This window comes from Aythya ferina (genome assembly GCF_964211825.1).
Source record: "Aythya ferina genome assembly, chromosome: 4".
Classification (NCBI taxonomy): Eukaryota; Metazoa; Chordata; class Aves; order Anseriformes; family Anatidae; genus Aythya; species Aythya ferina.
Genome location: NC_140300.1, coordinates 42,545,855 through 42,558,413, shown reverse-complemented (window position 1 = coordinate 42,558,413; position 12,559 = coordinate 42,545,855). Strand labels below are relative to the sequence as shown.

At 38.7% G+C, this 12,559-nt stretch overlaps 1 protein-coding gene across 8 annotated transcripts in view; it reads left to right on the top strand.

Annotated features, from left to right (window-relative positions):
* The window catches only part of SLC10A7 (solute carrier family 10 member 7), a 141,541-nt gene that overhangs the window by 38,991 nt on the left and 89,991 nt on the right, over positions 1-12,559 (top strand). For 6 of the 8 annotated variants that reach the window (XM_084518661.1, XM_084518664.1, XM_084518659.1 and 3 more), the window contains one exon: positions 9,248-9,286. The exons of 1 other annotated variant lie outside the window; for it this stretch is intronic. In XM_084518661.1, the coding sequence (XP_084374787.1) occupies positions 9,248-9,286 (39 nt within the window). Of the gene's footprint in view, positions 1-3,993; positions 4,040-9,247; positions 9,287-12,559 lie in introns of those variants that run through there. One more of the 8 variants, XM_084518667.1, reaches the window with a different exon arrangement.

Sequence of the window (12,559 nt, the reverse complement as noted above, 5' to 3'; positions counted from 1 at the left end):
GGTGTTGCAGTTGAAATGTCTGGTTCTGCTACTAACTGCCCAGAAAGCAATATGACAGTGGGATATTTATAGAAAGATGCTGGTGCAGGCACAGCCTTACAGTTAATGCAAAGGGCACCTTTTAAAAAGTGGCCTTGTGCTTTCATTTCACTTCAGCAGGGAAGTAATACTCTTTGGAGTTGTGGGACGCATTGTTTAACTAGACCTCTAATCATGTTATGGATGATGTGTCTCCAGGAGAATCAGGGGACAAGACCTTTAAGTGTTTTTATCACAGCTTAAGATCTCAGAAAATGTGAACTTAAATAAAAGTATGTTTGGGAGGTTGTTATTGCTCTGTATCCTTTTGAGGATACCTTCTACAGTATGTTTTTTATTTTTTTTTAGAGAAAGTCACTTACAGTTATGAAATGTTTGACCAGAAGAGAGGATCAAGTTGGCAGAGTCACTCATATACAGTTGTTTAGCTGAGCCTCCTTTATTAAATCATTGTTCAGCAGTCCATTTTTGCTGGTACAAGAGCTAGTGTCTTCACTGCTAAGGTAGTAAGCCTCAAGTCACTAACAAATACAAGATGTGAAAAAAGTTTGTGTAGCTTTCATACCAAAGTGTCAGTGACTGCTTATGTTCTTTCCTGTTTACCCTCTAATTGTGTAGCACAGCCTGGTTCACATTTGGATGTCAAATGTATGGCTGCTAATGCTCGTACTTCACAGTACTTGGGTAGGAGGGAGAAGTTACATTTTGTGTCCTGATGTCTAGGAGAACTATGGAAATGGGCTTTCCATTTGGGCAAAACTTCATACAGCAGGTTTGGCTATATGACTGTCACAGCAGGCCTTCGTGAAGTTTGTGGAGGAGGAAGTCAGATGCTAGAAGAAGGAGTTTGCAGATAGTTAGGCATGTGTGTATTCAGTGTGAGAAAGCGTGTGTTGTTATGAGGCTGTCAGCTTTAAGTCACTTCTTGTTTGAATGTTTACACTGGCACTGGACAGTAAATCTAGTATTTGCACTTGAAGTTCTAAAAGTACAGGAGAAAAAAAACACCCTGCCTCTATTTACTCATGTCAGTATTCAAAAATCCACTGTAGATGTTCAGGTTGCTTCCCCAGTGGGGTGCGTGGTGTAGGGCCTGCTGCTGGAAGGCACTCTGTCTTATAAGTATAGTATGGTTTTGTGGTTTGTGCTGCAGCTGGTGAGAGGGCAGCAGACTTACAAAGTTAAGCTACAGCTTTAGGGTACTGAAGGACTTGGAGTGTGGCTGGTAAAGGACTCTGACACAAGGATGAAGTGAGAGCTGTGGTGGCCGTCTCTGCTGACAGCCCTTCTAGTTGTCAAAAGGAAATGGGTCACAGTTGCTAGAAAGAAGAAACCTCCATTCTCCTTAACCTCACAAAGGCATAGACATGAGGTTGTCAAAGGGCTGAGTTGGCTACATTTGTGATTCTGGATAGAGCCTGGATAAGCCTTTTTTCCTGGTAAGTCATGTGGATAGCATCCTGGTTTTGCATGCTATGCAGCCACGCAAGCATCTGATACGGATGGGTCTGTGGTATCGAGGATAAAGCAACAAAACTGCAGGACAAAGCAGCTCAGCATTGTACTGCAGGTAGCATGTGCTGGGCAGGTGGTGTGCACTTCATGTCTCATGAAGCATTTTGTCTGTACCTGAGGAGACCGTATCTTGGTCCTGTCATTTAAGAGATGGACGTTCTCATGACAGAGGTTCTGCCCTCCTGGCTTTGTTCATGTGTCCTTTCTTGTGCTGATTCTGAAGGCTTTCACGTTCATTGTGCTTGGTTTCCAACCCTTGCTCAGCATGGATTTCCTGTCACTACTCTATAGATGATAAGTATCAATGGAAATTTGCAGACTGACACACACGTTCTGCAAGTCTGAATGCTCAATGTTTGCTGTTTGAATTGTTAACAAATGTTAACACGCTGGTTTTATTCTGTCTTTAATGTAAGTACTATCCTGGGTTTTAGCCTTCATCTCCTATAGCCTCAGTACAATAAATAGCAGACTGACCCTTCAGAACTCCCTTGAGTTGTGCATGTTGCTCACAGAATAGGTTACCATTTGTTGATGTAAGCAAAGAGCAGGACAGTTTTCTTTGGTTCTCTCAGTATCGCTGAAACTATCGGTGAACAGAGAAATCCTTCAGTGGAGCAGCAAATACACTGCACAAGTGAGTCTAAAAGACCTGCTTTCTGACACCTTTTGATGGATGGTTTTGTATTTGTAAATATTATTACCAACAGGCTGTGCTGGTTATGAGGAACTACAAAAACGGGTGAGTGAAAGGCTGGTTTTCAACAGAGAGAACTTGGCTGCGAGTAGGCAGCAGGCAATAATTTGCTGCCAGCAGAGTCCCCAGCTCGTTTCTGTGTGCTGCTTGTGGCAGAGCACTGAGCCTGGCTGAAGCAGCACAAACTCCTATTCAGGTGATGGCAACCTCTGCCAGCACGGAGCAGATCCGTTGTGTGCACAGCCTCGTAGCCTTGGCTCGATGACGTGTTCTGGAGGCGTCATTCTCTGGATGATATTCCCCTGCTAAATTGCAAACATCGGGTTGGTTATTCTGTTTTCATTTTCTAGAGCCCTTTCAGCATTGTTTCCTTAAAACTGATGCTTACTGAAAGTTACTGAAATACAGAAATGTTTTCATATTGTCAGCACAGTGGTAAAGGCAGGTTGGGGATGAGCTGGTAACTTTTTCACAGGGAACAGATGTGTTGGACCACAGGGAACATGGCAGCGGATAAAGATATAATACCCTCCATATCTTGGTGGGCTTTTTTGTATTTTTATTATTTGGTTCGTTGTTTTGGGGGTGGGAAGATTGTGTTTTGTTTTGTTTTTTTTTAAGAGGGTAAGATTATATGTGCAGTTCCACTCCACCACCAAAAAATAATGCAAGTAATTCAGTACTTTTAGGATGCTTTTCAAACATTGGTTCATATTTTTATAAGATTTGTGTGGATGAAAAATTTAGTTATCATCACTGTCTTTGGGTTTTTTCTTTCTTTTTTTTTTTTTTTTTTTCCTCCATGAAATACCACTGCCTATCATGTATGTAAACACCTAGGGCCGAACTCATGTGTAAGATGCATACTATGGCTTCTGCTGAATTCAATGTGGAGTGTATATACACCTCCAGGGTCAAATCCAGGCTCTATTTGTTTCTCAAAGGTTATGCTGGAGGGTTAAAAAGGCATGAGCCTTGCCTTTGAGTGGGCAACTGTGCAGCCAGAGATTTTGCTGAACAGTTAACACTAGCTCTTTTATTTTTGCCTTGCTGTAGCAGGATTTTATATGCATTTTAACAGTTATTTAAGAGTCCCCACATGCTTAGAAAAGAATCTGAATATATGTGCCTTTTTTAAAGCTGCATCATAACTAGGTTATTCCATCAATACAGTAGAATGACTGGGAGCTGCAGTTGGAACAATATGTAAAAATACAGCTTGTAAAAGATTTCCTTTATTAACTGTCATCATCCACAGAATATATGTTCAAATAAACGTTGTGTAATAACTAAATTTGAGATTAATAGGCCCCTTAAGAAACAGCGAAGTCATTCAGGATAGTCAGTGAAAAATAGCCTGTAAGACTGTAACATGCACATATTGTCCTGCTTACATGCTCTCTCTGGTGTCATTCCCATTTATCAATGTCGGCAAGCTCTGTTCTCATTAAAACACTCTTGCACAAAAGCAACTTAATTTTCTTAAGAGAAGAGGACACCTGATTCAATTTAGTGCTCAAAACCAGGAACTTGAATATATATATATTTTTTCCCGTCTGAGCTCAGATGAATAGTTATGAACAGCAACACAGATTAAACCTTATTAGGTATATTTATATTCTGTTTGCAGTAACAGTGCTGTGGCAAATAGCTTTCTACAGAGCTGTAACATCTTATTAATGGAAACAGCAGTTAAGACATGAGCTGCAGTAACACTCACATGAGATTTTATTTTTAAATAGGAGATGGAAGGAGTTGTTTAAAGGGACTCTGCCGACTCATTCAAGCTACTTCTGACGTCCTGCCTTCTTCCTCCACCTTCTCGAACTACACTGATCTCTTTGGGTAGATAAAATTTCCTTTTCTGTCCTGTTTGGTCAAGCCATTTCCATTACTTTCTTCAGCTTTTTTTTTTCTTCTCTGACAAATAGGAGGCATGGATCTATTAAATTTTGCATTAATAACATGGACACTATAATCTGTTGTACTACATCACGCTCTCTGTGTAATCCTGCAATAGAACTGGTGGAGTTCTTATCTTTCCTTTTCCAAATCTTTTCTACGCTTCTAGGTTTTTTGCTCTCCTGCATTGTGCCATGCATGTTAACATGGATATTTAGCCTTATGTTTAGTACTTGAACTGTATTTACCACTAGTCTATGTCTGAAAATAAGGTTTTAGCTGGAGGTAATTGCAGGCCTACACAGAGCAGCTTTGTACAATGGCCAGACTGCTTCCTACTGAGATGCTTTGAGGCGTTTTAGTTTCCTTACTTTGTATCTGCAGCCTTGGCCCTTTCCATGAAGAGGGGATGAAGATGGGATGGCTCATGGCCACGCAGGTCCTGGTGCATGGCATGTGCTCTGCATCCTCTCTGGGGTGCCTGGGGGATACAGTTGCTGTGTAAGCTTCAGAGCAGCACAGCTGGGAAGGTTACTTCCCTAAAGGCTTCCAAATGACACTCAAGATTCGAATGTTTAAATGAGTTATTTTTGTTTTTAAAATATATATATAAAGGTGAAAAAGCCTTTTTTTTTTTATATGGCCCACATGTAAAGCTATGGGCAGCATTGTTTTCCTGTGACACTGCAGTAAAAAGAAACTGTAGTTATAGTTGAGTTGTGCACAACCATTTCATTTGAATCTTGACAAAAATGATAAAATGCCTTTTTTTTTTTTTTTTTGGACCCAGGCATTCCAAATGTTGCCAATATATCTTTTCCTCTCCTTTAGTGTAGTTCTGCTGCATTATTAGGGAAAGATAGTGAGTCTAAGTATTCCAGGGTAGTTTGATACCAAAAGAAAAGAAAATGGAGCAGAGTTTAGGATGTATTCAATATTTAATTCTATCAAAACCTTGGCATGCTTGTTTGATTTGCCACTGAATCACGTGTTTGAATGCTGCATGTACTTGCCGTGGTGCTTGGACACCCACCTCTGGGGGACTGCTCAGCCCCTTGGCTATGGCTTTGCTTTTTTCTTTTGTCTGTTGATGTTGTTTTTTGTTTTTTTTTTTTTTTTTTAATAACTTCTGTAGCTGTGAAGACTGTCTTGGATCTTGTTGCTATCACTGTTACAGATCTTAGCAGTGTTTTCTGTATATATGTTCCAGCATAAGGTGGGAGATGAAGGGGTGAAGGTTTGCACTATTCTCAGGTATGGGAAGAAGAAAGTTTCATCCACATACTGCCAAGTAGATTTCCTTCAGAGGTGGGCTAGTTCCTTCTCACTTGAAAGTGTTCCTGGCCAGCCGATCCTCCCTGGTAGTTCAGAGCAGCAAAAGAATTCCCTCAAGCTTAGTGCCATAATGAGTTGACTGAAATTGTACCTCTTTAATATTAAGTGAATTTGTTGTTTAGTGGCACTAAGGCTTACTATTTCAAACCCAAGTGGAGATGTCCATACTCTTCAGTACTAGTCCTGTTAAGAGTACTGACAGTGACTTTCAGTCTTTGTTGTCTGCGAGTTGATGTAAGTTTGAGTAAGTGGTCTGGTTATTGCCACTGCTGCTTTAGAACGCAGCCTAACCTTGCGCTTCGATACATGGCAATGCATTTACCTCTTGAAAGGATCTTACCATTATTTTAGAGAGAACTCTTCCCTCCCATTAATGGTAAGTGCAATGTATGGTTTGCAAACACCTGCAAATCTGAACTTGGAGTATTATAAGGACATCTAAATGTTTTCATGTTGTGCTGCTTCAATTAAGTTGACTGCAGATAGTTTGATATCTGTAATAGCACAAAAGGAGCAAACACTAAAAAAAGTTGTACAGTAATAATGACTAATAAATGTTTCAAACAGAAAATGAAGAGACTATCTGTATCGTGTGTCAGCACTAATGTTTGTTGGTACTGTGTCTCTGAGGATCTCAGAGTGCTTTTTAAGCAATGAATTAATTTTGACAATGCCCTGTGAGGTATGTAGGCAATATTATCCCTCTTGATGGAAGGAGCTTGGAAGCACAAAAGTGTTTAAATTCTACAGGGTCATGCTACTAGGTATGTTTAATTACAAACCGGAGCAGTTGATTCAGTTTACTACCAGTTTGCTTAACACTAAACCAGAATCACAAATACAAACCTCGTTTTTGTGGGTGTGAGAAAAATTACTTCTAAGTTTATTTTGCAGGAAAAAAGGTTTATAAAGAAAACTGCGAATATGGTAGCTGGCATGTGTAAGTCCTCACTCCCTGAGGTGAATCATCTGAGTGAATTTATAGCATAATTTGTAGTCTTCCTGATTTTTTTTTCCTCCTTTTGACTGTAGTGAGTGTTTAATCCTCTGCTATGGACAATTCCTGATGCTTTGGAGAAAGGGTGTTAAAAACTCCAAACAAATGTACCCCTGGACCAGTCATGAATTATGACTTTTGCATGTGACTGGCTAAATACCTCAAGCATAACGTGTCCTTAGTACTTGTTAAATGCTTGAGAGGAATAAAGCAGAAATCCTTCTGGTGAGTCAGGAAGGGAGGAAGTGAAGAAGTTGGTTTGTGGTCAAAATATATACCACCAGAACCATCTGCTGTCTCTTTGGTACCTTTCTGGGTACAGAATTTTTCCTGGCAGTAGAATTCCAGCATAAGGTAAGCTTAAAAAAAATAATCATGTCTGTAAATGACTGTCAGATCGGGAGTGGCCAGTAGTGTGGCTAACGATAGATGCACGGGGTCTTGCTGAGTGCATCGGTTCTTGCCAGCTACTGCTCTGTTCTTTGTGCGTTGTAGAAGTGCCCGGAGAAGAGGTTCGGGGCTGCCAGAGTTGGTTCTTTTGTGTCAGGAGATGCGCTTTAGCAGAGCTAGCTTCTGATAGGGCTGGGTGCTTTTGAGACCTGGAGGTAAATTGAGCGTGTTAGGGAGGGAATGGCTACTTTTTATGATCCCTGTCCATAGAAAGGACTTGACCAATTTTCTTGAAGGAGACGAGGAGTACAATTCTTTGCAGTAGGTGGAAACGTGGCTGTTGCTCTGCACACAAAGTCTGTGTGGGGAGGTGGGGACCCTTGTGTTTCCTCCCAGCCTTCTGCTGCAGGAGTGGAGCCCAGATGCTTGTATCTTTCAGATCTAACAGCTGATTTACAAAGTTTTATACAGCAGAGAAGAGGTCCTGGAGTGTGTTTAAAAACAAAAGTCTTGATTCTCCTTTGTGGAGTCGGAAGCAGGATGTTACAAAAGGCAGCTTTCTGCATCTTTGTCTGCTCAAAGTGATCAAATGCAATCAGTCCGTGTAAAAGCATGGCATGGGGCCAACAAGTACCAAAGAGACCCCGTAAACCTTGGTTGTTTTTTTAACGTAGCAATAGTAGGAACTGCAAGAGGGATACATTAACGAAAGGTACCCGCAAGGACATCTCCTGAACTGGAGACGATCGTGTGCAGTGGGGTTGTGTGCGTGGGTGAAATGTGTCTCTCTCTTGCCACATAAAAAGTAAGTATCACATAAAAGTATCAGTTGTACAGCTTCAAATACAAGGTGAAAATCCTGGTTTAATTCACACTTGTTGAAGAACCATTTTAAGTAATACTCAGTCTTGCTTTCAGCTGTGATCTCTGGCAAGAGAAGCTGTTTGGACTTGTGCCTCTTTTTTATGTTCAAAAAAGGAATGCTGATGAGGAAGAGGTGTTAAAATATGTTACTGTAGTTTACAACTGTCAACTATAATGTTTTATTTAGCTGTATCTATTGAGATGCTCCCTCCGCAACACGGAGTGCCATATGCCATTGTCCCTGTTAGTAAGCAAGTCAGCGAAGGTTTCCCAGTCTGCATTTGTTTTTGTATTTGGGCCACTGAGGAGCTGCAGTCCAGTGCCATCTTTTATTGATAGGGCCAGCAGAGGAGGAATCTAATGAAATTATCAAAGCTTTGAATTAATTATGAACTTGAATAAGAAAGCTAAGCTCTCTAGAGCCAAGGATCTCATTACCCATTCATTTTCATTGCATCCTCTTATGGAGCAGAAGGCAGGTTCAGCTACAGCTCCTACCCTGAATTTGGACTTTATTCAAACTTGCTAAACTCAATAGCATCCACTTGTTATTAATCTGTGACTGAAAGTGTCCAGGGTGATTAATTTGACTCTCCTCTAAATCTTCATGTAAATGGTAGGTCTCCCTCCTCCCTTGCCTCTTACCTTTGCTGTGTGGCTTTTCATCATCAGACTGACGGCCATACAAGAGTTTCTGTTCTTTCTTGGTAATTGGGGGAAGCTTTTCAAGACTCAAGTTTTAACTTCCTGGAATTTATTGAGTTAATGTTAAGAACTAATACTACTACCTTACATTTCCTGGATATTTAGGTAAGCACAAAGGTTTCAAAAGTCATTATCAAAATTGTTTATTTTCCTTTTTAATAAGACCGTGGAGTAAAAAGTAATGATTAGACTTTTTGGCCTTAGAAATGTGGGATGTTTGTGGTGGTTGTTTTTGTTTGTTTGTGTTTTGTTTTTGTTATTCCTGTTTGGAATTTGTTGTTCAAACTACAGAAACTTCTGTAAATACTTTATTTTGATACTTTATTGTGATGAACAATTAGCTTGTTTACCAAATTAATATTCCATTTTAAAAATTGTTGAAAGTCTGCAAAAATGTAGTGTTTTTGTTAAATCAGATTTTATATATGCATATATATTTATTTTTTTTTAATAGGTCAATGTGCAAAAATATTCTGAGCAAATTAGAACAAAATCAGTGAGATTAAACTTCTGTGTGATATTCCTAGTTTTTGTGGATATTCCTCATAAGTTTACCGGCAAGGATTTTCTTCTCCTGCTTTTGTCTGTTTCAGCACATTATTTATGAATGCATAGACCAGAACCTATCAGTCTTCATAAGTTACAGGCCACTGGCAATATTTTAAGCAGTGGCTAACTGCCTAATGGTCTCTGTGTATGTGTTCATTTGGAGAATCTAATAGCTTGTTGGGTGGGGGAATAACGTTTTATTCTTGTGCTGTAGTTATTTTACCATTGGTGATATTTACTTTTTCTCTCTTCAGGCAGCTGCTATATTTAATTCTGCTTTTGGAAGTTTTTTGGTGAGTAATGCCGTATTTATAAGCGCTTTAATAATCTTATTTAAAACAATGCCATTGGTGTGTTTGTGTTTTTCACCTTCGTGTTGACGGAATTGTGCTATTCCTGTGGCAGAAATCTGAATTGTCTTTCAATTTATTTCACCGTGTCATTAAATACAGATATTACAGTTTCTTTTTGTTAAACTCTTGAGAAAAGTGCTGAATAAATTGCCTCTAATCATGGTAAATTAATAACGTGTAAACACATCTTAATTTTCTCTTTAATGGGTTAACAGAATCTATTATTATGCAGATGTTTCAGACATGGGCATCAATATATTGATTTTTCTAATAAGGCCCATCAAATACTCATTATTTTCTATCAGGAGGCCGTGGATTTTGAAAAGAAAACATGACCCAGCTGATCAGAGAGTAGATGCTAATTTACTCAGTGACATGTCATTTGTTTAGCATATTTCACTGTCAGTGAAGCCACTCCGTGTCTCTGAGGAGCACACTAAAATAGCTAGATATGGGAAAGCAATCAATCCCGCTGGAAATACAGCTGTTTCTGTGAAAAGCTAAAACAGTATTTGTGGGCCTGGTGGTCTGCCAAGATTCAGATGGCATGCTGTTAAGAGCACTAAATAGGTATATTTATGAAGAAAAGAAGAATAGATTTATTTTATTGTTAGGGAGACATTAAGGATTAAATACTAATTATTTTATATGTAGGCAAGCTACTGTGACTGATTTACTTGAGCAGCTAATAATTGAATTTGCTCATATTTACTAAAATCTGTGCACATTTAAAAGTGTGCATTTGTGATTCCAATTTTGTGTCTCTAGAAAGAGAATGATGACATATAAAATAAATGAATGACAACGCAGTTCAGATTAGGAAATTAAAACGAAAACTGCAGGTGCAAAACAACTCACTTCATGTGTATTTTTATTAGGAAGAGCTGGAGTTGGGAAGTTTAGGTGTGTAAAGATATACCACCAAGAGAGTAAGGTGCCTGGCATTGTGAAGTTGTGCACTGTACTGCTGTGTGGTTAGTTTTTTTTTGTTTGGTTGTTGTTGTTTTTTTTTTTTTTTTTTTTTTTTTTTGGTTGTTTGTTTGTTTTTAGGGAATAGTTTAAAATTAGGAGGATAGAAATCCATTCTGTGGGCATGGATGGCCATTCACGTTTTCAAAGTATCAGTCCCCAAATACTTGTTCCTTTTTGTCTCCTATTGTGTCCTCTGGAAGAAAGTGCTTTCTGCCTCCGATTGCAGAATCCCAGTTTTAATGTGACTTTCAAGTCTTTGTGTATGCCTGGCATTTTGTCTTGTTGCTTGGCACGAGCTCCGGTTTCTCTGCTGTCCCTAGCTTTCAGTTCAGGAGGTTTCCTGGAATACCCAAAGGCTTCAGTTCAGCTGTCATTAGGAGAATGGCTTTTGACTTCAAATAAGAATTTAGGCCCCAGAGCATCTGACTGCAATGATGGATCCTAGTAAAGCAACATATACATATTTTAATTTCTATTACCTGTTTGTAACTCTTTGAAGAAATGTCAGTTAAAGAAGCTGGGGTAGTTTGTGGATTCATGCAATATTCCTGATTTTCATCTTTGTTCTGTGAATTGATCACTGGAGAGATCCATGTATTTCTTGATATATAACACATATATTTCAAAATGTGCATATATTTTATATTTTACTGGCTTTGGATAAATAGTTTTTTAAAATCTTGGAGTAGCATTGTTGTGGACCTTATTTAAATAAATTAAGCCATAGTACCAGCTATTTTTCTCCATTTACTGATTTTTAAAATAAAATTAAAGAAAGTGGCCACTATTAAGTCAGAAATATATACAAACATTTAGACAGTTACTATGGTATCCTAATTTGAAAGCATGATTATGTAGGATGATACGTATATAGGACAGAAAACAAATCACAGATATATTTACTTAAAGCTTTCCTGTGACAAACTTCTCCATTTATGATAATGATAGGATGAAATGTGACTGAAAATGCAGGAGCGATAGGTAGTAGGACAGGGACTGTAGCAAGTTGCCAGAGTTGCTTACAATTTTTACAGTGCTGTAGTCTACATGGCCTTTAACTGAGTGGTCCTGAATGTTCACTAGATCTGATCAATTACTTCTTCTGTAAGCTTTTCATAAACAACCTGAGGAGCATCAAACATATATCAGCTCATTTGAAGTCAAAGCACTTCTGTAAAATATGAAAATAAGTGGCGTATTACTGAGAAAATGGTAGAAGTCCCAGGCAGTATTTTTGGAAATCCATCAGTTTGTATCACTGTCTAGCTTAGAGGCTCAGCTGGCTATAGGTGGAGATCCTACTTCATATATTTTTGCTTCGTAATGAATGTAAATTGTATTTGCACTTTTCTTATTAGTGTCTGATATGTTGTCTGTGCATAGGCTTATATGCATTAAAGTATTTTTGTGACCATAGCCATATACATGTCCTAGAGCTAGTTTGGGAGGATCTGACTATTGACAAGGTTGCATTTTTCCTTCCTTTCCCAATCTTGCAAGCTGAATCACATGAGCAGGTTGCTGCACTTGCATGTAGCCCTGACAAAGCCAGGAGGACAGTACGTTGCTGTCTGTTCTCAGGCTGTGCCCAGTGGGGCCAGGGCCTGTGTGTGGTAGTGTAAAGCAAACTGATTGAAAAGGGCAGAAAGATGTGCTATGCTTTCTTCTTCTTCTTCTTCTTTTTTTTTTTTTTTTTTTCCTGGTAAATGGTCCCTGAGAAGTTAAACAAGTTAAATGAAAATAAAGCGTGGAACAAAATGTCTGCAGGAAAAGTCTCAGCTTAATGTTAGTGGTACTGAGATGAGCTCATTTGGATGTAAAAGAACACGTTGTGATGTGCAAACTGTTCTGCCACCAAATATGTCTTGATGGGCTCAATATTCTTAGATTAAGTACTCAGAGGTGTTTTCACTAGTAAGGAGATTTAAAATAAACTACCAAACAACTGCAAAGTAATTCCTCTTAAACTCCTCTGAAACCTATATTCCTGTAAATATGCTGGCAAAAGAATGCATGGAAGGAGATTGTACATATTTACACTTAATTTAATAATGTCCCAGGTCTAATTAAAACACAGGATTTTAAAGAACTAATTGTTACAGAAAAGTGTTTTTATATAGCTAGACTGGTAATAACTAACGATAGATGAATTCAATTTACATAAATTTCAGCCAAGAGAATATTTAAAATCATACCACAGAGGATTGCTTTGAGTTGGGTAGTTAATATCATTATCTCCTT